This window comes from Accipiter gentilis, chromosome 2 (genome assembly GCF_929443795.1).
Source record: "Accipiter gentilis chromosome 2, bAccGen1.1, whole genome shotgun sequence".
Lineage (NCBI taxonomy): Eukaryota > Metazoa > Chordata > Aves > Accipitriformes > Accipitridae > Astur > Astur gentilis.
Window position 1 is genome coordinate 13,755,797 of NC_064881.1, and position 26,714 is coordinate 13,782,510.

The following is a 26,714-nucleotide window of genomic DNA, read 5'->3' on the forward strand; positions in this document are numbered from 1 at the left end:
TGTATCTGTGCACCTTTGTAATTTCTCCAGATTAAGATAAATATATAGTGTTGGCTGATCTCCTATTGTTTTGCAAAAAAAATGGTAGCAATTTGCTTTTGAAGTTGTAATCGCTTGTGATTATTAGGGAAATGTACTGTTTGTTTTGAAAATGAATAAAAAATTAGTCAACAAGCTGTTCCTAGCTGCTAAAATGAATTTAGCTTGACCTACAGAACAAAGACTAAGTTATACCGCTTTGTATTTTGCAATGCCTCTGCATCATTCTGATAGCCGGTTTAAAAACCAGAGCTGAACAAAGAATTTTACACAGAATAATGATCTTCAAAAGATCATGTATCTACTGCCTCCACATTGGGTTTTATTTTGCATTACACAAATATAAAAAATACACACTCCTGCTGTGCTCTTACAGTCACAGCATATTGAAAGAGTCCTCCGGGACCTGACTTTTCCCTCAAACAGTCATATTGCACAAGGTTAACTCAATAATATGAAGCTAACAACAGTTCTGTAAATCTCCATCTAAAACATCACTCCTTCATAGAAATGTCATCATACAGCCATTATTTAATTATTTCCTACCTATACATCTACCATGTTCAGTGTACCCATTGTCTTGCCCTTTTTTCTTTGGTCTTCTGGTGAGCCAATAATAGTCACATGTCTTCCATGGTAATATAAACATTAACCATGTAACAGCAGGTCATCAGAATAAAAAAGGCCTTACTGGATGGGAAAAGGTTTTTGATTACCCCAGTCTGCTTGGATGTTTTGCATTGGCCAGAAAAGTCCCCGCAGGCTGGCTTGTCTGGAGGGTGGTCAGCTCACCTCGCTTCATCTTTGTAAGGGCACCGGCATGTCCTCTGAGGACAACAGCTTGAGCTCTCACTGTCTATACGCTGTTGTCCTTTCGAAGATGCCCGCTCTTTAGGTCAGCATAGAAGTAGGCTGATGATGCTCATGCTAGTTTTGGAAATTCTGATTGGTCCTGGCTTATACTAAAATTTAGGGTAAGTTCTGCCTTCCTGGGGAGTTGTTCATTTTCATGACTAACAAAAAGGTCTGGCTGTCAATATTTTTCTATGAAGGCAAATTATATGGCCCTGGCAGTGGGTACCAGTTCACTGACTTTGTGCTAGACTGGACTTGTACTGGGGGCTTATGAAGGCAGGGCAAGTGGGGAGTGTCTTCAGCACTTTGTAGCAGCACCTCAAACAGGTATGAGCAAGTCAGTTGCCCCTCCCAACCTCATTTTTTTTTTTGCAGCTGTGAGAATTTTCAGCCCTGAGGCTTAAATAGTTTTGCACTGTAGTCAGTATACAGAGTTGCAGCCCTGCAGCGGTTTTGGGGAGGAAAAAGGCTTGTGTCTGTCATTCAAGTGTGCTCTAGAAAATGGCTGAAGCTCTCCTGAGTTTCATGCTTAATACTTATGAAACACATAATTTCCAATAACACATTTAACATTTTTCCTGTAACAAGAAGCAGGCTTCTGTTCTGTTGCTGTGTATAGTGGCAATATTTAATTTTAACATCTCAGAAATCTCTTATAAGGTCATTTTCCCCTCCTCCGTCAAGCAAGCAACAATTATTAAATAAGTAACTTGACAGGAGCACATACTTATGGAATTAAGTCATTTCTAGCTCGCTTTAATTCAATTAACATGATAATTGAATGTCAACTGATTGTCATTCAGGCAGTAAAGGCCCATTCTGATTCAGCAGCAGATTTGTTTCCTTACACAATATTTTATTTTCTATATTGTCCCAGTTGTGGAAATCGAATGTTGGCAGAAAAAACATTATTTCTGTATATGCAGGGTGGGTCAGCTTAATTTATTCTTATTCTCTTCAGCTTGTTATAGAAACCCCAAAACACCAAGATTACATTCATTTGTCTACAAATGGAACCTGCTGGCATTATTTTCCTACTGTGCTTCACAAATGCAAATTTACACAGCATAATACACAGGTTCTTAGTTTACTATTTAATTACATTTCCAAAGTGCACCCATTAAGGTAGCTTCAGGTTCCCTTACACTGTTTAGCAAAGCATGCAGCAATATAGAAGATACTTTCCAAAAGGACTAAGTTTGAAACTCTACCTTGTGCATGTAAGTATATAATATAGCATTTGGATTAGGTCACTGGGGAAAACGAATGCCCTGGGCCCCCCCATGGTTAACGTAACAGCCTGGTACCAGCCCAGGGTACACTGGCACCCTTTAGCTCAGGTTCCCTGGGCTGACCATAAATGTGGGCTACCAGTGCTGTTGCAGCCTACATTGAGGACTGAACTCTATTTATTAATAGTGATACACAATTCTTAAGCTGAGTGCCCTGAAGTTTCATTTGGAGATAGAGGGGTTGTGGGTTATATGGTTAGCCACAAGCACTCACAAATACTAGATTTACCAAATTAAAACCACAGCAGAACATCTGCACTTCTGTTTTATGATGCCGATTTCTGGTCATGTTTTGCTTTATATATTTTAACTGCTGCTTAGGTCTTGTCCTCCTGGATCATAAATTCCTTGAGGCAGGCTTTGTGTCTCCTTGTGCTCTTCTACATGTTGGATAATATGAAACTCATCACTGATATATATATATATATATATATATAACTGAAATACACCTGTAATGCCTTGAGCCAAGTTTTTGTTCTGGTTAGTCATCTTTTCCCAGTGAACTTCCTGTCAACTTGCTCGTGGAGAATTATCAACACATCACAACACACTATGCAGCAGGACTCCTGCCCTGTCCCATGTGGCTTGCACCCTTGTTCCCTTAGGGGAACAGATCTCCCTTCCCCCAGTCATCATCACAAGAGCCAAAACAGGCATGCAAATATCTGCAAACGTCCTCAGTTTTGAGTATCAGGTGCTAGTGGAAGAAGACACCACTGAACTACATTCTCCTTTGATACTAGAGACTTGTAGACAGTGAATTAAACTGACTGATGCTCTTAGGAGAAAAAGACACTTTCAGAATTTGTGCCTCATGGTAGTCTGAAAAGGCTTTGTGTCTCCTAGCTGACAAAGCACATTACAAAGAACCATGCTACTTCCCTGGCTTTGCCTAAATAGCTGGTACGAGGATGACAAAGAAGGAGAAGTTTTCAGTTTGTCTTATGGACGTCTCCTTAGAGCTGACACTTGCAAGCAAGTTATATTTGTCTTTTTAAAATGATGTAAAGGTGCCCACATTTGTTTTGATGGAAGTGTTCCATAAACCCACAAAAATAGTATATGCAAAAATAGCAAATAAAAAAGCAACATGACCGATTTTGCCTTTTTGGTCTCTGCAGTGTTATTACCCATGGGAGTGTCATTTTCACAGGCTACGGTTACAAGAATGGCATCTGATAAAATACAGTAGCCTGCAATCCAGAATTAAATTCCACATTCAGATTGTCGTTCCTGGCCCTACATACCTAGGATCATAGAGAAAACTTGTATTTTTTCCAAGTGGGAGACGTATCTCTAGTTTTAATCTTCTGATTTTGCAGCAAAGGCACCTAGAGCTGCACACACTCGTCTAAAATATGGAGAGAGATATTCCCACAGCAGTCAGAAAAAAAATTCCTCAGAATTGCTTAATGGATACTGAAATATGTTACTGTTTGATTTTTAATCTAGGTACATACAGTAACAGAAAGAGGCCCAGGGCTAGCTATATGGCTCAGCAGTCTCTTTGACTGTAGAGCATGAAAAAGACACTGATGACATATTAGAGGCTTAGGGGAAAGAATTCAGTCTTTCTGGCATGCAGGGGAAAGATCACAGGCCAAATTCAGCTCTCTCACAAACAGTGAGACTCGACAGAGATCACTGGAAATTGCAGGCATTTGCACCAGGCCTAAATTTGACCTTATAGGCTTGATGCTTGCAGCTTACAGGAGAGGGACTGTACATTTTATCAGAAGCATGTTGGATGAAAGTTGGGTACAAACCAAATGACATTAAACGTATGATTTATGTTGTGATTATCTGCACTTGCTGGTATTCTTTTTGTTTAAAATAAGGGTGTGAGCCTGATGGAGCACAATAATTGGGTCTAAACCCAGTTTTGTACACAAAGAATTTAAAGCCATGTTCCTATTGAGCTTGAATGTATGGGTAAAGGGTGGGGAAGAAGAATGACTAGAAAATTAAGGCTATTACTTATGCGTGTTGCTGTGGCAGTACTTGAAATGCAGGGTCCTTTTGGCCCAGCTCCTTCCAAGTACAACAAGAAGGTGAAGTGCAGTTACAGTCAACATTCATAACTCGTCAGCCACGTGCGGTATTTATCTAGAAGCCATGTCTATTGTATGTAGCAAAGAGATACTAGAAATTCGCCCCGGGCAGGGGGGTGTCCGATGTTGCCCATGACTTCAGTGCTCCTGGGAGGCTGCAGGAAGACCGAGCTGCCAGGTGGGCTGGGCAGGACACCAGCGGACGATAGCCTGTATTACCCTATACAGAGTAAGATGCGGCAGCTCCTGTGGTGACCTACGTTAATTTTACTTTTTTTTGCAGCAGAGGGGAAGGTCTCCCATCCCGACTGTACAGCATGGTCCTGCTCAGCCCAGCTCTGGGTGGGAGTGGGAAGGGCCAGCTGCCAGAAGTCCTGCCCCAAAAATGGATTGTAAACAGGGGGCCTGATAGTGCCTCCTTCTAAAGTCAGTGGAAGTTAAGGGGTTCAAGGTTTGGTCCTGTGGAAGCCAGGGTAATAGAACAATCTGAAGGTACAAATTTATATATATGTACATATATATACATAGACATGAGTTTGTATCTGTGAGTATGCGTGCCTATTCTTGGCCCATTTGTGTTCTGGCTCATTAAGCCTAGCAGCTTGCAGAGGAAGGGAGACGGAGCAGACACCAGGGCGAGGATCAGTTGTTTAAAACTCTTGATGCACTCACCTAGAGCTTCAAAAGGTAGAGATGCAATTTCAATACAGAAATTTGTCAAGAAAAACAGTGGAGCTGCCAAACAAGTCTAAGGCGCAACACTGGTAAAAGCGACTGCCGGTGCAGGTAGCTGGGCGGGGAGGTGTAAGATTGCTGTCTGTTGTGCCTATTCCTGAATCCATTTTGCTTGTAATTCACTTTGGCAGTGTGCACACACAGATGTGCCTTCGCTTCCTCTTCTCAATTACAAAAATAAAACAAAGCTAAATTTAAACCTTGCGTGGTTGTTTATCTACTAAACTGAAGGTACATTCTCATCCTTTTACAAGTGTTAAAGTTATTCCTTGGAGACTGCTTCATTAGCAGGGACATAATTTTTAAAAAATGTCCTTTTTAGAGGGGGAACAAGAAGTAGATAAACAAACATCTGTGTGAATACATGAGCATATATAAGAGTGAACAAACTGTAAATTTATGTTTTCAAAATGCTACTGACTACCTTGACCTGACGGTCTGCTTATCCTCTGGAGCTATTTCAGCAACACACTGCAGTCCCCTGAACTGTCTGACGTCCTGACACTGGGCAACCCAAATGCACAGCCACACAACAGAAACACGATGGCTCTTCCACCCATGGGATGACCTCATTTGTTACGTCAAGCGATGGGACAGCAACATGGCATTGCACCCTGGGAGGGAGGAGGAGCTAGGTTAGGTGTCCCCAGGGGCCAGGCAGAGCCAAGGCCTCTTGAAACACTGATCTTGGATCCATTTTGATCTGACTAGTGGCGTCTTGCATCACAAGAGAAGCTTTGGAGACATGAAGTGTTGGCCAGCATTACTAGTAAACCCACTCCTGATCTACCTGATTCATCCTGGCACTGGATAATGTGCTGCCGCATCTAAAACTTCCCTGTGATCAAAAAAGAAACTTCTAAAACACGCTTCATTATTTTTCATGCCCAAATCAGTCTGGGTTATTTTTAGTGACCAAAATAGAAACCCTTGAAAGCTTGTGGGTTATAGCGAAAATGGTAACAGCATCACAAATGTTGACACTAATGCACGTGGACTTCAATTTACTTAAGTATTGGTAACATACAATCCAAGTCCCATCAGATGTTAAAGAATAAACTGCAGCTTTTATCTAGTGGGTCTTTGAGCACCAATGAGGAGTAAATGATTTGATTTTGTGAGCTCCAAGGATTTGTCAGCTGCCTCATAAGTATAATTCTGGCTCTTCATATTCCTGCTGCTTCTAATTTAGCAGGACAGGCTCATAATTGAAGCAAATTAACTATTTACACTTGCCACTTCTACCAGGGAAGAGGACACATCAGCAGGAAAGAATGAGTGGGAAATTAAATTCTTCCCACTTGTGTCAGATCTGCCCTTATATAAACACATTAACAGTAATTTCATGAGGCGTCAAACATAGGAATAAATACTGAGGGATGAAATAATGAGGTGTTGCTATTGAGCTGAACTGTTGCAGCTAATATTACTGCATATGAATTATGCAGCCTGAAAGAAGGCATATGTTACAGCACTCAAACAGTCACTTCACCTGCTTCTTCTGATCGTTAAGTTTTGGGTCCCCTAGGTGAATCCACCCTTCTTCCCACTGCAAGGCCAGTTCAACATTTAAGTAAACACACACACACATATGTATGTATGCACACTAAGCTGTTCATAGGAGGCCAAATTCATTCCTGCTAGAACTCCAGTTAAGTCACTGAAGTTACACCAGAGATTAATTCTGTTGAATGTTGAATAGACATTCAATTCCATTTTTAGAATAATAGCACATTTATTAAGGTCTTTGGCTGAAGTTTTAAAGTTACACTAATGTAAACAAGAACATTTTGTTTGTAATTTGCCACATCTATTACAGCTTTACTAGGACTCCAATTAGAAACTTAAGGTTCATTTAGTACACACACATCTGGTACTGATTTAAAATGACTTTCCTTTTTCATTTAAGGACAGAAAATGACCTAAGTAGCCTTTTTACCCAATTTGAACCAGCATTCTGTCTGAAAGCCAGAGACTTGACCATTTAGCATGCTGAACCCTCTTTTCTGGGGGGTGTTTTTTCTCCCCTTTGCAGTAAAAATGTGTGCAAAGGGCAAAGATGTACATAAATAAGCTACAAAAATGGGATGCACAGAAGTGTAGTACTGGCTAAGGAGAAAACAGTGTTTGTGATCATGAGAGGAACTAGAAAAGGCACTGAAAACATCCCTGTGCTATGGCTACAGCACTGAGGAGAATGTACCTCAACATACCACTGCTACAGCTGCTTTCCATTCACAGTTTTATTAATCTGAACAGTTTCAGAAAGCATTTACAGTGAAAAATGAAGGAAAATGCACAGTCCCTGCTTCTGATCATGTGTAATTATTGTCCCCAATTCAGAATTTGAGAAGAAACCATGACGAAGTCCACCATGATCACTGAAGTCCTTTTAATTTCTAGACTCCTCTGTGTAGATAGGTTTGGACAAACAAAACAAAGGCACACACACCAGCATTGTTTGGAATGGCCTTCCTACTCAGAAATTAATGGGAACAGTTACAGCATATGATCCTAAAATGCAAATGTCTTCATATCGTAACATGAGAGTGGAAGTACACCAGTATCTGCTTTAATCTAATAAATTGCAATATTCTCAGGGTAACATCATCAGAGTGTGATCCATTTTAACTATAACTCCCTGCCAACTTCAGTAAGGCACCCACTGTTGTCTAGTTCATAATAACGCTTCCTTTTTTGTCATTCAAATCCTATTTTCTCAAACAACATTTTCCTAGTTTCTTCACAGTTTGAAAAACATACATGATTCTTGCACAAAACCTTTCAAGCTACAGTCTAATATGTCAGGTTATCAAAATTTTGTTGCAAAGGCTTGGACATGCGTATACTGCCCTTAGGTTGTTACTGTACTGAGTTTCAATACCGTTATTTATTCTGTGGTCAATCTTCAGGAATAAACAAGAAGAATTCTATGCATTTCAGAAAAAGCTGGCTCAGGTCGTAGGGACAAAGAAGATTTCATTTTGGCATGAAAACATGAGTTATTCTTCTTTCTCAATAGCTGCATTATGTTCTACTTTCTGATTCATTTATATTTACTATTTAAATAGTAAAAGGAGTTCCAATTCAGGAAACATAATTTGGAAACATAATTCTATTTGAATTCCAGAATAAGCATTAGCTTCCAAAACATAAAAGCCAGAAGCTTTATGATAATTGAATCCTTTCAGCAAGTATAATTCATCAATAAAGTATTCCTCTAATGATGTTATTGTTTCTTTATTTAACTATTTTTGAATTTCTGAAGCTTCTTCAATGCCAAATACCAAATGCTACATTAATCATTTGTATTTTTAGAGTCCAATTTTCCTAGCAGAGACATGGGTTTCATAACAGTTACTAATGCTCTGGATCTGAAAAATTAGGCCTTTAAAATACAGACTATCTAGTCAGTTAAGATGTCTTGTAATCATTACTTTGTACTATTAGATCCCTAATGGAATAAAGAATGAGTTTAAATTTATTCTAGAAAATAGGATTGCCAATTTTTTTAAATAGGGACTATCTTTTATTCTTCTTGTACAGTGCTAGATTAGAAAGGGCCTGGGCCTGGAGTTTTAACAATGTGCTTAATAGATGATAATGAATAGGCAAAATGAGTCAAAGAGCAACAAAGATATGCTAACCCAAACTCTTGGAATAATGTGGCTTAAAAGTCTAGTTGCAGCCATTTTTTCATGGATGTGTCATGTGGATTCCAAAACACATCATCCTGATGGGTTCCAACTTAAATTAAGGACAACAGAGATAAGGAACATAAATTTTATTCTGCTGTTCCAGTGTAGGACTTATTTAATTATTGCTTTCAACCACAAACAGGAAATCCAAGTTAAAGCTGGAAATTTAGGGGTTTATGCACTTTTCTTAAACAGAATTCTATGGAAATACTTCAATTTTCTGCTGGTACGACTAACATGATAAGCTCAAAGGAAACGTGCATTCTATAGTCTTTTAGGTTTATCTCCATTATATGGTCTTGGAACATTATTCATGAAGTCAAGTCTTCTGCATTGTAAGCGAAGCAAATATTACGGAAGGAAAAACTGCAGCACTGCAACAGCCACAAATTAAAGGTCATTATGAAAAATGGTGGAGAAAACCAAGCACTAGATCCGGCTAAATAAATAATTTTTGCTTGATGTCATCACTAGAGGGATGTAAGATTAACTAGAGAGGCAGGCTCTTGAGAAGTCCAGGTCTCTGCCTTTCACCATTTCAGGAAAATTTGGATCCACAATCCAACAGGCAAGCAAGATGGGTCCAAGATACAGATCTAACTACTTGGAGCACTCCTGAGGTATGTGTTTGGATGTCCAGATTTCAACACAGGGAGTGATTCTGGGCAAGGACCTTTCTTTGGAGTAGGAATGAATTTAAGCCAGATACCACAGTCTACAGTTTCTCAGCTTTGGCCGGAGGTCCTGGCCGAGCACAGCAGGGACAGCAGGCTGCTTCTTGCACGTTTGGGCAGTCTGCTGCTGAGCAGTGGCTACTCCTGGTGCGGCTCAGCACTGTCCCTCCTGCTGGCTGGCAGGTATGTGGGACAAGGAGGAATGGCATCAAAACCTCTTGCTTGTGAACGTAACTAAAAACATAGTCAGTATTTTTTCTGAGTCAAAAGTGAACATTCATCGTCATGGTCCCAAAACCTGATGTTTGACTGTGAGACAACTGCTGTACTGGGAAGCTCTAAACAACGTGTCAGATCAAGGATGTAACCTTGGCCTTTGTTGGACATATTAAAAAAGGCAGAAGGAAGAGACAACAAAACAAAATAACCTTAATGTGCCAAGCCAAGTGAATTCTCTGACCCCTGTGTTTAGAAAGTTACCTTTCCTCCAGCTAAACCTTCCAAATGCTGACCTTATTCAACAGTGGATACTAGACAGAATAAGCTGTTGTTTTTTTTCAGTTAGTCAATGAGTGCCAAATCTTGATTCCTATTACATTGTTATCTTTAACAGGGATCTAGATGTACCTACACCACCCAGTTATTAGCAAAGAAAACCTTTTTTTCCTAGTCCAAATGAGTTTACCTACCAAAAACTCATAGCAATATTTTCCTTTTATTTCTTACCCTTATTAAGTATAACTGTGTAAAAATTATATGCTCAGTGTGAATGAATGAGATGCAGTTTTGTCCCAGTACTTTTCCTCTCTCTGTGCTGACATCAACCCCCACCCAAGTCTCCTGCAGCCAGTATAACTCTCACTGAGCGTATCCTTTCTCTCCATATCTGTTTCTTTCTTAAAGCTCCCATTTCTTTATCTGCCCAATCCAATCTGTTGGCAGTTAGTAAAAATGCAACCAATGACAACAGAAAAGCGATGGTATGCTACAACGAGGATGAATGGTATTTGCCAACTGTCACCACATGAATGGGATGAGCTTCCAGAGTTGCCTACTTTTACATAGCATCTAACTGACTCGGAAGAAATTCTTTAAAGGTTCAGATCCAGCTCTGCCAACCTCGTTAGAGAATCAAGGCCTTTCCACAGAAGATGGACGTTAACTACGAGATGTGATTGCCACAGCCCACATGTATGCTGGAGGATACCCCAGAACACTGTTGATTTGCCAGCATCCACCCTATGTCTCTTTGGGTCAACACATCTATAATTCCTCTCATCAAAGCCAGGTGAGTTGGGAGAAGAAGTGAGCCGAGCTCCCCTTCTGACATCCTGGGGCACAGAAACACCTGCAACTAGGAGCTTGGATATATGTCAGGTCCCACTGCACAGATACAATTGCTGGCAGCAAGGTCCTCCTACACCACAGTGTCACAGACGGGACAATGCCATCAAAAAATATTAGGGCCCCCAATTTCAGTATAAACCAATCCTAAATATAATCCTAAAGCTTGTGTCACACCACAAAACCAAAAAAATATCTCTTTTAGTGGTTTCATACAGAAGAAATGAAACGATACTCTCCTTATCTCAGTCTCTTTAAATCATATTCCTGAGATGGCAGATATTCAAGTTTCATCCCAGCGAACAAAAGAAACTGCCTACAGTGTTTAGATGACCCTGATAACGCTTTCCTGAAACAAAGCCTCTGAGCTACAGCACATTTTGTACCTGTTTTTGTTCTTCTCCTAAGCCGTCCCACATTGAAGCTACAATTTTAGAGACTTCACCGAAAGTAGCATTGGGGTTTTGGCCCTTGATGGCTGCTTGAGTGTCTCGAAAGAATAATGCATAGGCAGACACAGGCTTCTGTGGCTCATTTGGGTCCTTCTTCTTCTTCTTTTTGGGAGTTTTGGGTTTCTTTCCCATATCTGAAGCAGGTCTCTTCTCTCCACCATTAACCTGTAACATAAAATTAGAGAAGTACTATAAAAAAAGCTAATTTACTTCAGTCCATCCATCATTATAGCTTCTGTGATAGGCAGAGGTTTTGGATTTTGCATGAAAAAATGGAATTTTAGTTGCCATCTTTGATAATCCAAATGTTGACACCATATGACTTAGTCACGTGTATAAAATTCATAGGTATTCCAGATTATGTAACTTTTTCCCTCAAAGTGCTTTATATTTTGCTTTCATTTAATTGTTATAATCTCATTTCTAGTTCATCTGATCATCTTTTCACCTCCTGTAAGTTTTATTGCTAATGGCTATAACATGCATATAATGAGTAAATTTAAATGAAATTAGTTTCATTATAGCCTGATGACCAGTTCAACCACATGAACCACCTGCAGACAGCAGGAACACTATCATTTCTCCCTTTTCCTTATCCTCACCCTTTCCTAGAACTACTCCAGACTAGTGTTCAAATCAATTTCTACTGCAGCTGGTGGGACACCTTTCAGGGAATTTGAAGAGAATCTGATCGTGAATAAAATGATTCAAATTATAGACATTCCCCTGCACACCTTTTAATTAAAATCCAAAGAAACAAAGCTTTACTAGTACACACAGTTTAGACGGCTTTGGAGTATCAGTTCTGGTCCATCTGGATTTAGCTGCATAGTTTTTCCTTCTGCTCATGTAAAAGCAAATGGTTTGAGGAAAGGAGTGAAAGAGTATATAAAGAATAGCGCTTGTGCATTATTTGTGTACCACCTGAAAAAAACCTGCACATGAGCATTTGTGCAATTTTTTTCAATGCAACTATGCTTTGCCACTGAATAGCTCAGAGACCCTGATCACCAAAGCACCCTACTTTCCTAGGTGACTTACAAGCACATAAAGGGACACTGCCCTGATTCTTCAACAGATTGGAGCTCCGTGTCAAAGCAGCTTCTCTTGATATGATCACTTAATTCACTATACCTGTAGCAATGATGTGTGATCTTACCAGAGGGTTCAAAGGCTTTTTTCTCTTGTTGGCATGGCCAGAGTACTGCGCATCATAAGCATTTTGAAGTACGAGAAGATCAAGAGCATAAAAGGTATGCTCTAGGCTAAGGATTTACTAGGCATGACTTTTATCACATCCTTGTATCATTATTTTTTAATAATGCATATCAAGTGACACAGGAGAACACAGGTGTTCAAATCAGTGGAACTGCATGAGGAAAATGGCTGGAAATTCTCATTTTGAGCAAAATACTTTTTCGTTTTTCTATATACATCACTGTGTGGCATCCAACAGGGCCCAGGTGACTACAGTGAACAACCTGGATCTCTGTGGCTTACTAAACACAGCATCAAAGTGACGACCACAGTTTGAAAACAAAGTTACTTGTTTCCTGAGCATTATGTTACAATAGATATATCTTTAATACAAGGTTAATGGACATGGAGCCTATTGGCAGCATTTGGAAAATATGGAAAAACAGAAGCAGGGTGCTACCCATTATTAAGTTATCCAACTTTTAGTCTCTTGCTATTATTTCATTTTACAGGGTACACAAAACTACCAGCTGAATGGTAATTAACTAGGGCTCCCTAGTTAATTTGGCAACATCAGTCTAAACTCTTCAGACAGTTCTGTGCAAAATCTATGAGCAAGGAGGCTTGACAATAATTTGGGCTATACTTAAAATTTTACCTCTATTATTTGCTAAAGTTTTCCTCTTTTTCAGAGTATTTTTGGACCAATGAGATTTAAAAGTTCTCTGTATATTAGGAAACCACATTACTTAAACTACCCTTAAACTAGGTGATATGCTGCAGAAACCCGTGTAAAATGTCATCTGGTAAGCTGTTCTGAGAACAGCTCTAAAATCTTATTCTCCAACCTGAATGATCAAGAGACTTCAAAACCCCACTGTTAAAAAGGGAGTACTCACAGGGGAAATTCTGTTTGTCTTATATGAAAATAATGAAATAAAAAGAATACCAGAATTCCAGTACTAATAACCTTGCAAATGGCTGAGATGATGGCCTACCTTATGCTCCCATCAGTCTATCAGCTTCATAGACTCCACTTCTAACCACCAAAGCAGAGACAGATGGGAAATAAAATAAAAACCATATATATTCTGCTAGGCATAGACTTGTGCCTCAAAATCCCTGGAGGTGTAGTTAGCTCATGGTAATCCACCTCCTGTCATGGCTTATTGCTTAATTATGGTGATGTATTTAACTTATTTATCACAAGAAAGCAATAATCTTTCACTTTAAAAAAGTGTACATTAACCATGTTGCACACATAATAGATCACAAGAATATCTAGTGTAGGATTTAAAACTATCAAGTAAGGCACATCGTTGATATCTAAATGTCCCTTGAGAAGCTGGAAAATGTCTATAAGCATATTTAAAATAAACTGCAATAGTACCAAAGCCTTTAATGGAGCTAGGAGAGCTGTTTTATGCACACTATCTTGCAGTAATCGCTGTAGTTTAAAATAGATTTTAATCAAGCACCATCTGCATAATAGGCTGAACAGACAACATAGAAATCTACTTATAACTCTTATCATATAAAGTAAATATTGTAAAACCTCTACCACATAAAGAGAATATGCTGCAGCAGTTCTTTCGTAATTGTGTTTCTGTTAGTTAATTCTTGCTACTTGCAGTCCTCTCACTATCTTCCCTCTAAAATACATTATTTGAGATTCTCTCATAAGTGATATTCAAATGAGCATGGAAGAAAACCCCATTATCCATCTATGAAGAAATACATATTTGCGAACCAGTAGTGCTTCCAGTAGCTCAGAATTATGCTTGGCAATAACCAAATACATGTTTAATGATCCAACAGTATGAATTATGGCAAGAATTACATAAATGTAATATTCCAGCGTTGAAGTGGTCAGAATAAAGCATGTGGTAAGTGGCCACTTTGTTTAGAATGTTTTTATAGTTACTTACAACTATTGCTTTTTTAAATTCTCCCTCTTTTTATCTTCTAACCATAGTCCCACATAGTAGATCTAGAAGAATTAAGGAGACTTAGGGACGTACACCACTTGCAGAAATAGTATCCTTGGTCTGAGACTACATTTCATATTTCCATGGACCTAGCAGCTTTCTGACTGTACATACATAGCCTTTTAATTATTCTACTGTTGTCACTGATCTTATGGTCAAGCAACCTCAGCTGTCTTGCTTTTAGAGCAACAGTGTGTAGGGCAACTGAGCCCTCTATAAGGCAGCTCCTTTCCCTCTTTTGCAAGGGAATATATGACGTTTAAAGTCCAAAAGGCCTATATGAAAGAGCCTTTATGAGAATGAGTATTGCCAAAAAATATTTAGCAGCTGCTGCCATTAGTTCTGTGTATGTTGGATAAGGCTCACAACAATTTGAATATTTACCTTAGAATGAACATCCATGAAGCTCAGTACATGAACAATTACAACAGTTTGTAAAGTTTCCTTATTACTGGCATTTGGGATATGTACAGTAAGCTGAAATGGTCATTTCCTCCATGCATGGAAATCAGTGGTTCACTAGGGATACAATTATATTTCTAGTCCAAATGTATATAATGTACATATTTGTTCATACTTTCCGTCATCCTCTTTTTATAAATTCATGCAAACATGAACGGGACACTGAGATTTCTGTATTTTTTTTCTCTAGATAGACATAGGTATAGTTGTTAGGGATTTCTCTACCAAATCTGCTATCGAAGGACCAGTGGCTTCTCTTTCACATGTAAGGCTGGGTGTTCAGCTGGTATAAATCAAGGGAGGTCATCCAACACGGAGGTGGTTTTCCATTTCAAAATGTACTTTTTCTTTTTCATCAGTGTTGGTACATAGGCAAAAATCTTCTCATGCTAGTGAAACAGGGAGAACGTCACTGTTGCTGTTAACAATACAGTGAATTCAGTTGTTTTTTACATGGTCCTCATGGCAGGAACGTCTTACTGACTTCATGAAGCTGCTCCAATGTGGCGAGCTCCAGCAGCTACTACATGACTGCAACATGTGCGCTTCTACTGAAGGACTGACTAATGAGCTGTGGCCCTGATCTATGAGGTAATACCACACATCTCTACGATAGCTTATAAAACAAAGAGAAAAATCCAAATTTAGCTAAGTTATATTCAGGCAAAAGATGGAGGTTCTCACAAGAGAGAGAACGACCGCTCTATCTCTTCCTGTCCCCATCCAGTGCCGCCTTTCACTGGGAGGAGGATTTCTGGAATGAGAAGAACTCTCTCAGGCCGCTCAGAAGCAGCTCTTAGAAAGTGTAATACTGTTGTGGCTGGGGAGAAAGATCTCCACAGAAAGCTGGTTTATTCTAAGTATCTGTATCCATTCATTGGCAGCTTCCAAGAGCAACGTGACAGAAAGATATACAGCAGAGGGGTTTAAATCATAAGCTACCATACGCTAACTTCTTTCGCCAATAATTCAAGCCCTCTTGTCTTTTACAGAGGGAACTACAGCAGAACCCATGCCAGCCCACTGCCCATCTCTGATGGTGGCCAGATTCAGGCGTTTTCACAAAGACCTAAGAAATCCCACAGAAGACAGGTATGGCACAATCTGCTCCCCATCAAGCTTGGAGTTAAAACCCTACTAGTCGGAGACAAATTTAAGCCCTCCGTTGTTATGAACTAAATTTAATATCCTTTAAAACTTTTCTCTTAGAAGAGAAATTATAATTATTGAACTTTAAGGCAATGCATCAACTTCAGCATACCAAATTTAATTTCGTGTTATGTGTTGTGCCTTTTCTCACCTTTTTCTGCTTAGACTGAGCATGAGAGAATTTTAAAGAGAGTGTTCCAAAATAACATGGCTTGTTAAAAAGTTGAACACTATATAAACTGGCTTCCACCAAGGAAGGACCAAGTTTTACTTGGTCTGCAGTGCTTATTTTTTCATTACTGAAAACATTAGCTTCAGATGAGTACTCTCTGCATGAAAGCACAGCCCTCACTTTTGCTAGCACAAAGTCTTGCAGTGAAAAACTACATGAAAAACATGGGTTAAATAACTGAAACATTTGATAGAAGCAGAAAGGATATCTTAACTATTTGAGTGGATCTTTTCTCCAGAAGTTTAGAGCATCTTGCACACTCCCACCAATATATGTAAAAATATTAGCAAAGCAACAAGAGTAGCAAATAAATTATTCTGAAAAAGTAAAGGCTGCCTGGAATTATTTTTACATAGCTGCATTCTAATGTCTCCCTCAGTAAGGAAGTGCTCATTTAAAATGTATGAATTATTCAGCAATTTTTAAAACCTAAAGTTTGTGAAATCAGGGGAAAGTCCTGAAATAAAACTTTTGAATCAGAATTTATTCAAAATGGAGTAAAACATATGTCTCCAATTACATGATTATTTTATAGCTTGAGGCATGAAAAACAATATAATTTGAAAACAAATCAGACTTACATTTCTTGACTGGATTATACCTCCTCAGTGTCTCACAATACGTTTTCTTCACATTCCTCGCAAGTCTGCAACTTTTCCCCACAAGACATGGCCGTGGTACACTACATGGTACACACTACACTACAGGACTGCTATTTTGTAGCGACCATAAAATAGAGCTAAAGAGGTTCTCAATTTCAACATGCTCTGTTCCTGGTTTATGGGATGACTTTGTGCTAAGACCCAACCTTTTTGTGTATCAGCTTTTGTGTCTGCAAAATTAAGATAAGTGTGTATTTTGGGGAGGTTTGCAGGATTTCGTGAGGTTTGGGAGGTTTTCATATGCAAAACCTGCTATATAAATTAACATTTATCCTTTATACTTGTGTATTTTTGGGAGGTTTTCAGGATTTTGGGAGGTTTGGGAAGCTTTTGCATGCAAAACCTGCTATATAAATTAACATTTATGCTTTAAAAAAACTTAATATGTAAATGACTATTATGACTTCATGCCTGTACTGACACTAAAATGAAGCTTAAGTATCTCATGATGGAGTCGGCACCTCCCAAAGGATAAATGCATAATGGGTCTTCAAACTTTTCAAGGTAAGATTTTTAAAGTTCATAGAGGAACTTTCTGTTCTGGTTGCTATGATGTTCTGTTTACTCATCCTGTGACCAAGTAGCAAAGACTAGCATATTGTACAGGCTGTTCATACTTTTTATAGCAGTAACCTGATCTCTAACTAGGAACAAACATCCCTTCTATGCAAGTGAGAAAACTCAACCTTTATATTAAAGTCCTAAAGGAATGGCTATCCTTTGAGTGTTTTACAGGCTTCCAGTTTGCTCTCATGAAGAGGAATGATGTCATTTACTCACACTGCCTGAAGAATTGACTGGAATACAAGTTCTGTATTCATAACTGTTCATTCACTTCAGACAACCACCAACAATGTATGAAGTATCACCTTAATAACTGTGGCCATACGATCCATTTAGCCGGTCCTAAAAATATCCACCATTTACATAGTAATCCTAGCATCTAAGCCTACCTTAGAGCTATCTTCTCCTTCATCTTCATGGACTGAACTGGATGGTGAAGGAGTTGCAGATTTGCTTCCAGGTGGAGAGGGCGAGTTGTGAGGAACACTGTTTCCACCCATATTCAAACCAAGCTGTGCACTGAGCTGGGACTGGTTAATAGTAGTCAGCTGCCCGTGCTGCATCATTCCTGGCTGCCTAACATCTGCAGGTTGAACCCTTGGCCTCATGGTTGCCATCTGAGGATGGGAACTATACTGGGCTCCTTCTGTATTCCGTAAATCTTGCATCTACAAGAGGAAAAAAACTGTATTAAGCATATCACTAATAAAGTGTTCTGTTCCTTTAGACCTCGGTTGGCCTGATCGGCTATATAAGGCTTAAAAGAAATGGCAAGTACTTAAATAAACATGTAAATACTGGAAATAAACAGAGTAAGGATATGATCGACATTTGCATAACACTGACTGTTATAAACTATGCAGGCTCTAGCCTCAGCCCATGGGAATAGCAAAAAGCAATGAAAGCTTGTTTCTTTATAGAGGGGAACAAAAGGGCACTGCTTTCTGTAACTGCATGTAGAGTATTTCAGAAATGCTAACGAACAGGGACAGGTTTGCACTCTGAAGTTCAGAACCGGATCAGAACATGAATATCCTCAAAATTCAAGACAATTTCCAGATCCTACTTTTTTTCTTCGGATTTTTGTGTGTGTGAGCTGTGAATTTTGGAGTTGCAGTTTTCGGAGTTTGAATATCTAGTATTAGGTCCAAATCTATTTTGCCTGGTGGTGTCCAATGAGACACTGGAATTTTCAGGATTCATATGACTGACAGGAAGGATGCATTGATAGACTGATTAAATGATTTCTGAGTTGATTTGCTGCTAAGACATATACGAACAGAAAGCTTGGAAGTCGCGGGATTGACAAATGAATCCATTGTGCTATGTGGGTCACCGCTTCTTAGCATTAACGAGACATACTATTTTAATGCAAGCAACAAATTCAGTCTCTGTAAGGATAAGAATTAAAAGCACTGGAGGATGAAACTCCTTTCTTGTCCAGAGGTCAAATGCACCATACACACACTACAGCAGATTGCCTGTAACATCTTTTCAGTATACTCATACGGAAACATGACAAATAGCAAAGAGTATCAGGGAGAAGCTCAAATTTAAGCTAAGGTGTTCTGTGGGTGATTTAAAATTGAAGTGTCAATTCAGAGCTGAAATGAAATAGATATAGTTGTCCTTCTGTGCATCAGACAAACATGCCGTACGTATTGAGTGGAATCTGACAGGAACTACCATTGTGTAAGTTCCATTATGATAAGGACATGTGTTAATGGTTCAATATATTAACATAACCACATTTATTTTACTGACAGTCTTTGTTAGACATGTCATCTGAATTGTCTAAAGATCACTCAGGTTTTTTTAAAAACTTTTTATCGCTCATGACTTCTATAACCTATCTCATCCACACGCTCCTATATATCACAGCAATCTGTAAGATACCTTTCAACCAGTAGCGCACAGAAAAAGAAAAGATAAACCTGTAACTTCACCTCTTCTCTTATTATTGATAGTGAAAAAATTTATCAATTTTAGGGAGATACTTTATGAGCTTGGGGATTGATTTTTGTAAAGCTGACTGGCTGGCAGTAAATCAAACTAATAATACCATTAGTTATGGCATACTTACCACTTTACATGTACGTGTGTCTCTGAAAAGTAGTTGAAATGGCTTCTGACAATGTGACATCACAATTACACCTGTATTTATATTGCTTTAGAAATTAATTGCTTTTTGGTAAAAAAGGGTTATCAATACAAACATGTTCAAGTTCATTTAATGACTACTAAAGCACCGGAGGAGAGGAGCAGAGACAGCGCAGTGTATGAAATCAGTCGAAGGCTGAAATTTGAACCCTGGCAGACATTTATATTTTTAAAGACTGCTACTGACTTCTTGTTCCCTTCCCTCCAGTATCAGCTCCCCTCCTCGCCAAACACATTAGCCTTGAAAGCTATCATTATCTCTGTCTCTAGCAGACAACCCGTACCAGAACAGTTGTGCCCACGACGCTGGATGGGGGAGTGGGAGCGTGGGCTGCCCCAGGCCCCCTTGGCCAGCGCGGGGTGAGCGGGCAGGGGATGGAAACCCACGTGGTCCCTTGCGTGCTGGGGAGAGGGAGGCAGAACCCTTCCAAAAGCCTTCCCTTCACTCTGTCTGCAGTGCTCGACCCTCAGCGTGGGTGTGTGCCCTCCCCGGGGAGCCCACCACCCTGCAGGGGCTGAGCCCACGCTGCTCTGCCGCTTGCAAACGCCTTGCGGGACAGCACCTCGTGGTGCAGGACCGGGGCTGGGAATAAACCACCGCACGGAAGGCAGGAAAAGCACGACTGCTTTTTAATAAGAATACGCATCCTAATGATTTTAGGAACTCTAGAAAGGAAACAAGCACTCTTTGAAACTCCCAACAACTCTTAGTTTGAATGAACTTGCAAAGTATCTACCTCTGAAAGCAGGGCAAAGGTTATAATTTTAATTACTTTCCCCCAACTAAAATATAATACAATTGCTATTATTCAAGTGATGTCTCCTTTATTAAAAACTCTTCATATGAGCTTCAAATATTATCAGATAGATACTGCAGAACGTTCTGTGTTTGTCATCTTTAAACAACATATATTTTTAAACAGTCTGTGATTCACTTTTAGCTCCGGCGCTGAACATACACTGTGTTTTCAGATAACAAGACACCAAGTGGACGGTACCAGATGTACCCCCATACAAAACACATGTGTATATATATATGTATATATATGTGTGTGTGTGTATATATATATATATATATATATAAAAATTTGCAAGAGAATGCTTCACTAGTGAAATTCTGAGGACTGCAAATGAGGTAGGGCAGTTGTTTTTTTTTTCTTTTTTTTTTCCCCACAGGAATTCAGCTTGTCTTCTGAATTTTTAAATCAGATGAATAGCAGGCTACCTTTACAAAACCAGGTGTAAAGCAGCAAGTAAGTTTGTTTAACAGTACATGTTCCCTTTTAAGTGGTAAGCCAGAAACCCTCACCTAAGGGGCCTGCCTGCAGAGCACATGGCAGTGTAGGTCCATCGCACAGGGCTGTGCCCTCAGCAAGGAGGATCCACATCTGCAGATAAGGTTTCTGGCTCACCTCTCCGCCACACACCACAGAGCCTACCTTTCTCCATCCTGTCCCTTCCTAGTGAAAAAGTGGGATTGTTTAAGAAAATGGAAACTGCTCATTCCTTGAGTAAGAACGGGCAGCTAAGCACGTAACTGTGAAAAGCTATGAGATTACACTGTGATGGTGAATCTTCAGGTTCCTAAAAGATCAACAAACCAAGAACTGTCTCATCTTCCCTGTTGGGTTCAGGAACGGTCCCACCCATGAAAACCACACACAGGTCACTGCTGTGGCGTGACAGTACACACACCCCTGTTTCAAACACCGTGACGACCTCGTCTCTGCAGGAACAGTGGCATTAATCAGACACACTCTCTGTCAACATTACATGCAGAGTATGACCAATTTCTTTTAAACTACTTCAAAATCAGAAGCTTCCTATTCCTTGTTCCTCCAGATGGAGTTTTACAAAACCCACCAATGTGTAGCTGTGCTGGAGCCATATTCAGTATGCAGAAGCAATATTGCGAACACACTCCTTCCGAATGCAAAGCTGAATACAAATCCTGCCGGATGGCAGAATGCCAAATGGAAGAACAAAGTTAAAGAGTTTGAGTGTTACAGAGGATAAGGACAGTCTTAAACTGACGCCTTCAATGGTCTCTCTGATGAGGTAATAATGATAATATCTGGCACTTCAATATCATTCTCCATCTGTCAGTTCCAGGATGTTTCACAACTTGTGTTATATTCAGCTTTAGAACATGCCTGGTTTTATTTTGGTTTTACTAACAGGGAAGCTATGATACATTTCTTTCCATGGCTATTTTTTTTTTTTTCTGTTTGCATTTCGCTTATAAGCAGAAACTGAGCATCCACTCACGTAAGTGTCTGACTGCAAGTTAAAAGAAATAGTAAAAGCTGCTAATTCTGAGGTGTGTACTGATAACCCTTATTGGCACATGTTTAGTGCTAAAACAGAACAGGGCTGTCTGGCTGAAAACAAGCTCCTAATGGCCTGCTCAAAGCTCCTGAGGTACTAAGAATAAAGCTAAAATGCTTTAAACATTAGACCATCGTTCTCCCCATAAGCTGAAAGCAAAAACAAAGCAAAGCATGCAATGCAGAATACAGTGATATCATCCCTGCACAGAAACATCTTACTTCAGGACAATGTGAGTACAGTACCCTAATCACAGAATCACAGAAAATAGTGCTAGAAGGGACCTCAAAAGGTTATTTAGTCCAACACTTTATCTCACAGCAGGATTAGCTATACCTAAATCATTTCTGACAGATGTTTGTCTAACCTCTTCATAACCTCCCTAGGCAATTCTTGTGCTTAACTATCCTTACAGTGGAAAGGGCTTTTTCCCGTAATGTCTCACCTAAATCTCCTTTGTTGTAATTTAAACCTACTACTTTTTTGCTCTGCTCCCAGTGGACATGAGGAATGTTTTTCTCCTTCTTTACAGAAAAGCTGTACACACTAGAAGGCTATTACAAATTTCCTTTCAGTTTTTTTTCTCCTTTAGACTAAACAACTAAACCTGAAGATTGGAAGACTTTTTTCATATGCTGTGTTTTCTACACCTCTGATCATTCTTCCTGCTGTCTGCTGGAGTATGTCCAATAACCTTCATCCTTCTTGAAATATTGTGCCCCAAAGTCCACAAAATACTGATATTCTTATCTGACACAGCTTTCAGATAGAATCCTTCATCTCTCACAGGATATAGAATACAGCATTAAAAAATCCCTAATATCTGTCTTTCTGATACAAGCTGGTTAACCCATGCAAGATGCAGAAAGACTCAAATTGCAGGACTCAACTAACATCCCAGAAAGTGGCTCTGGGAAGCAAATAATTTTCTTCTAAGAGGCATCAGGCAGGCAGTTTCAAAAGGAATGTGCTGTTAGCAAAATAATTCCCATGTTATTTTTCTTGTTATAATTAAGAACTGTGATGCAACATCTCTCTGAAAAGCCATAAAAGTCCAAATTGTCCCTCCCTATTTAAAATCAATTTATAATAAATGTTAGCATTAAATGAAAGAAGAAAGACAGGTTGTCTTAACAGATCAAAGTAAATACAACAGGTCTAAGTATATGCAAGAAACACTAGGGATCATACACTGAAGATGAAAACATTAAAACATAAGGAGAAATACACAGGACTTACTGAAGCAAGTGGAGATCACATATCTCACTACCCCAGACAAATTCATATCAAGGCACAGCAGGCATAATTTCTATTGCCATCAGTGGGTCTTACAATGATTTTTGTTTAGTTTTCTACTAGCTGAGAGCTCTTATGAACTTTCCTGATGGACACTGTGGAAGTGGTTGACAGTTCTTTGCTGCTTGTCTAACTGGTCAAGGTAAGTCAGAGAGCAACAATTTTTCATACTATAAGAAGCTATGTTTCAATCAATTAATAAAAAAAAAAAAGTATTGGGAGAAAAACCCAGGGGATCTTAAGTGTTTTATGTGTATAAAGATACACACAGTATGCTTCCTTCTTCACTGATGTCACCCACCTGAGTCACCACGCAGGCATCATAGACAGTTTTCGGTAGGCAGAAGGGGGTTCTGTTACTAGTCATATTCTCATTTATATTCCCAGGACAACTTGTGCCACTGCCTGTGCCATATTAAATCTGAATGTTTGTCTGTTCCCAAATAATGCTACATTAAAATGCAGCACCAGCGCCACTTGTGCCAACCTCCTGAAAAGCCATGAGATTTGCTTAGAAATTTTACTGGTTTTATTTTGGGTGTTTTAATTGTCTTCTACCATAAGTCAATGCACATCTGCAAGATGTTTTCCAGTGACAAAAAGATGCTCATTAAAAAAGAGAGAAAAAAAAAAAAAAAGAATTCCTACATAATCACTTGACTCTCTAACTCAAGGTTTCAGAAGAGAAGAAAAGATAACTCAGTTGCCAGACAGGTTTGTGAGAGCTGGCACACAGAGAAGGAATGGTGTTTGGGAGATCATACCCACCATTTATGATCAAAACAAACAATTGCAACCCCCAAAAAACTCTTGATTTTTTTTAATGATCCAAAACGCAAGCAATATTCATCATACTGTCAGAGCTAAGTTTAAACTTAAAAGAGGGTCTGAAAATACAGAAATGTCTATTTTAGACACCTTTCACTCAGTTCATACTGATAATCAAGCGGTAGTACCTCACAGTTATTCAATGCATGTTGGTGGTTAGGATCCTAGATTAATAGCAACTGAATCAAAAGCAAACCATGCAGTTTCATGTGTTGTTTTCCATCATGGCGATACTATTCAGTGAGATAACTTAAAACTTGAGATAACTTGAACATCTGTATTTGTACACCAGAGAAAAACAAAAAGTGACCCCAATATTTAGAAGTCCAAAATCTGACAAGAATTTAGAATTCACTGATAAGAGTGGATAACACTGGTAACTGGTAATCTATGACCTGTCATGAACGAAGGCTGATCAAACCCAAAGATCCGCATACTATCAGATCTTTGTTTCCATTCAGTTAAAGCAGAACTCAGATCTGCAACCAAGTCTTCTTTTAGCACATATATAAGAGAATGAGTGTTAAAGAAAGATTTGTTATGAGAGCTAAGGTTACTGTAAAATGACCACAGAGAACCATTCAAAACACATTAAAAGGAATAACTCAAAGCACCACCTAACAGAGGTAGAGATGTGTGTTTTCATCATCTCATTTTTATAATATCAGCTAACTGCATAATGAAAGACTAAGTTTTAAAATAAGTGGGTAGTTGGGGTATATTTTAATTTTGTATATAAGTGTATTTTATACACTATGCCCAGTGCATTTTCAGGATAAAATGAAAGGATCAGTCAAAATTTCTGTTGATTAGGAAAACAGTCTTAAAACTGAACAGCGGAAACCTCACATGTAAAAAGAACCCTAAACTAAAAAAAACCCTATTAAATTTACTACTCTAATCTTTTCAAAATCATTCTGTTAAAAACTAAACCACTTCACATTGTTTTATATAGTACTGGTTCTGTAAGTGATCTTAAGCTCCTTTAAAAAAATTATATACTCAAAATTCGACTGCAAAATTTTATAGCACGATCACATAATGACAAGAATGCAGTAATATACAGTTTCTATATTTCTTGGTACACAGTTAATTTGGTGACTATTAACATTCTTTTCTACTTTATGTTTTAATATCCTTTGAGTCACACAGGGCCAAGGTCTCAAAACTAATCATAAAAAACTACCAACTGCTATTCACTCTAATATAATAACCCTTTATTTAAAACAACCTCCAATAAATTTCATTATAAGAAGTTATTAAAAGGGTTAAAAACCTATTAAATGTCAAAGAATTTGCCTGACTCAAACTTCTAATAAAGAAACAGAATAGGCTTTCTTTTTGAATTATTTAAATCTTTACTGACTGTGCACTGAACCATGAAATTAGAAAAGTGTTATTAGAAGTGTTCTCTGGTTTTTATAAAAGTTGTAGCATAGAATATATCAAACCACAGTCTTTAACTAGACTAGTTAAAGAAATAGGTTTTTAATCCCGAATACATGGTTTTCACTGATATAAAGGGTCATAATTAAAAGTCTGGCCTGGAAGCTGAAGATAATAAAATTATTATTACAGGAGCATACATGTTCATTTGGTATATTCTGGATGCATGTTTCCATTTTAATTTGGACAAATATCTTCAATTTTGTTTGATCTTGCAAAGTCCACTAATTTGGACCCTCTCAGCAAACAATTAAGCTTTTAATAGTGATTCATTTTACAGAATTAATGGTGAATAATTTGTGTTATCTTTTTCTCTTTTTTTTTAAGTGTCTAATGCTTAACAGCAGGTATAGGTTGACAGCAGACAAATGGAATCTAGGAGGTACAAGTCAAATATTCTAGCACACATCTCCTGATAACAGTATCATCCCTTCACTGCTTTTTTGCAAATAACAACAGAACCATTTTCTATTTCACCAGTTATTTACATAAGGAAAACAATCACGCATTTCACATTTATTTTAGTGATGCTAGAGAACGCCTGAGTCAGCACTGTATTCACAGGTTCACTCGAACACACCTGAATCAATAGCCTTTCATCAAAACAAATAAAGTCAGAAAGACGCTTGAGAGAGACAATATTGTCTCCTCTTCTTTTAAGCAATAAAAATAGAGGCATCCAAGGGACATGAAATGATTAAGTCCAGGAATACAAACTAGATCCTTGGAAATACTGTCACCGGTGCGAAGCTGTGCTTGCTGTGGGGCCGGAGGGAAAAGGGGATGCAGGCGGCTACCGTCGTCTTTGCAGGGCTTTGCTCCTGTGACTGACCAACAACAACGTAGTAGCCAGCGCGAGACTGCTGTAACCTTTGTTGGCTTCGGCTCTATTCTATTCCATTCTGTTCTATTCTGTTCTGTTCTGTTTTTTTCTCTGATGTTCACCACAACAGTATCAAACTATCTTCCTGCAGTGAGTTGGGCATTATCTGTCACATGTCGTTCGCTCTGTCTATCTGCTTTAACAGACAAAGGTAGCCTGACCACACCATCCATCCCTCCCTACCACAAAGTAAAGGAAATTGGATACATTTGTATTAATAAAACACTCTGGAGAGTCTTTCTTGAACCAGTGTCACCCTCCCGTAGCTGATTTGTAAATTTTCCAACAGATTTGCCAAGAGAGGATCTGGCCAAATGAGAACAGAGACTGCTAAGCTCAGCACAGGGCCAGGAAAGTAGTTAGTGCATAGTTGTGTGTA

The 26,714-nt window shown here is 38.9% G+C and overlaps 1 protein-coding gene across 4 annotated transcripts in view; it reads right to left on the reverse strand.

Moving 5' to 3' along the window:
• The window catches only part of TOX (thymocyte selection associated high mobility group box), a 222,466-nt gene that overhangs the window by 26,999 nt on the left and 168,753 nt on the right, over nt 1-26,714 (reverse strand). For 3 of the 4 annotated variants that reach the window (XM_049820664.1, XM_049820646.1, XM_049820655.1), the window contains 2 exons: nt 17,784-18,062; nt 11,075-11,305 (listed from right to left, as the gene is read on the reverse strand). In XM_049820664.1, coding sequence (XP_049676621.1) covers nt 11,075-11,305; nt 17,784-18,062 — 510 coding nt within the window. The remainder of the gene's footprint in view (nt 1-11,074; nt 11,306-17,783; nt 18,063-26,714) is intronic. The other variant, XM_049820673.1, reaches the window with a different exon arrangement.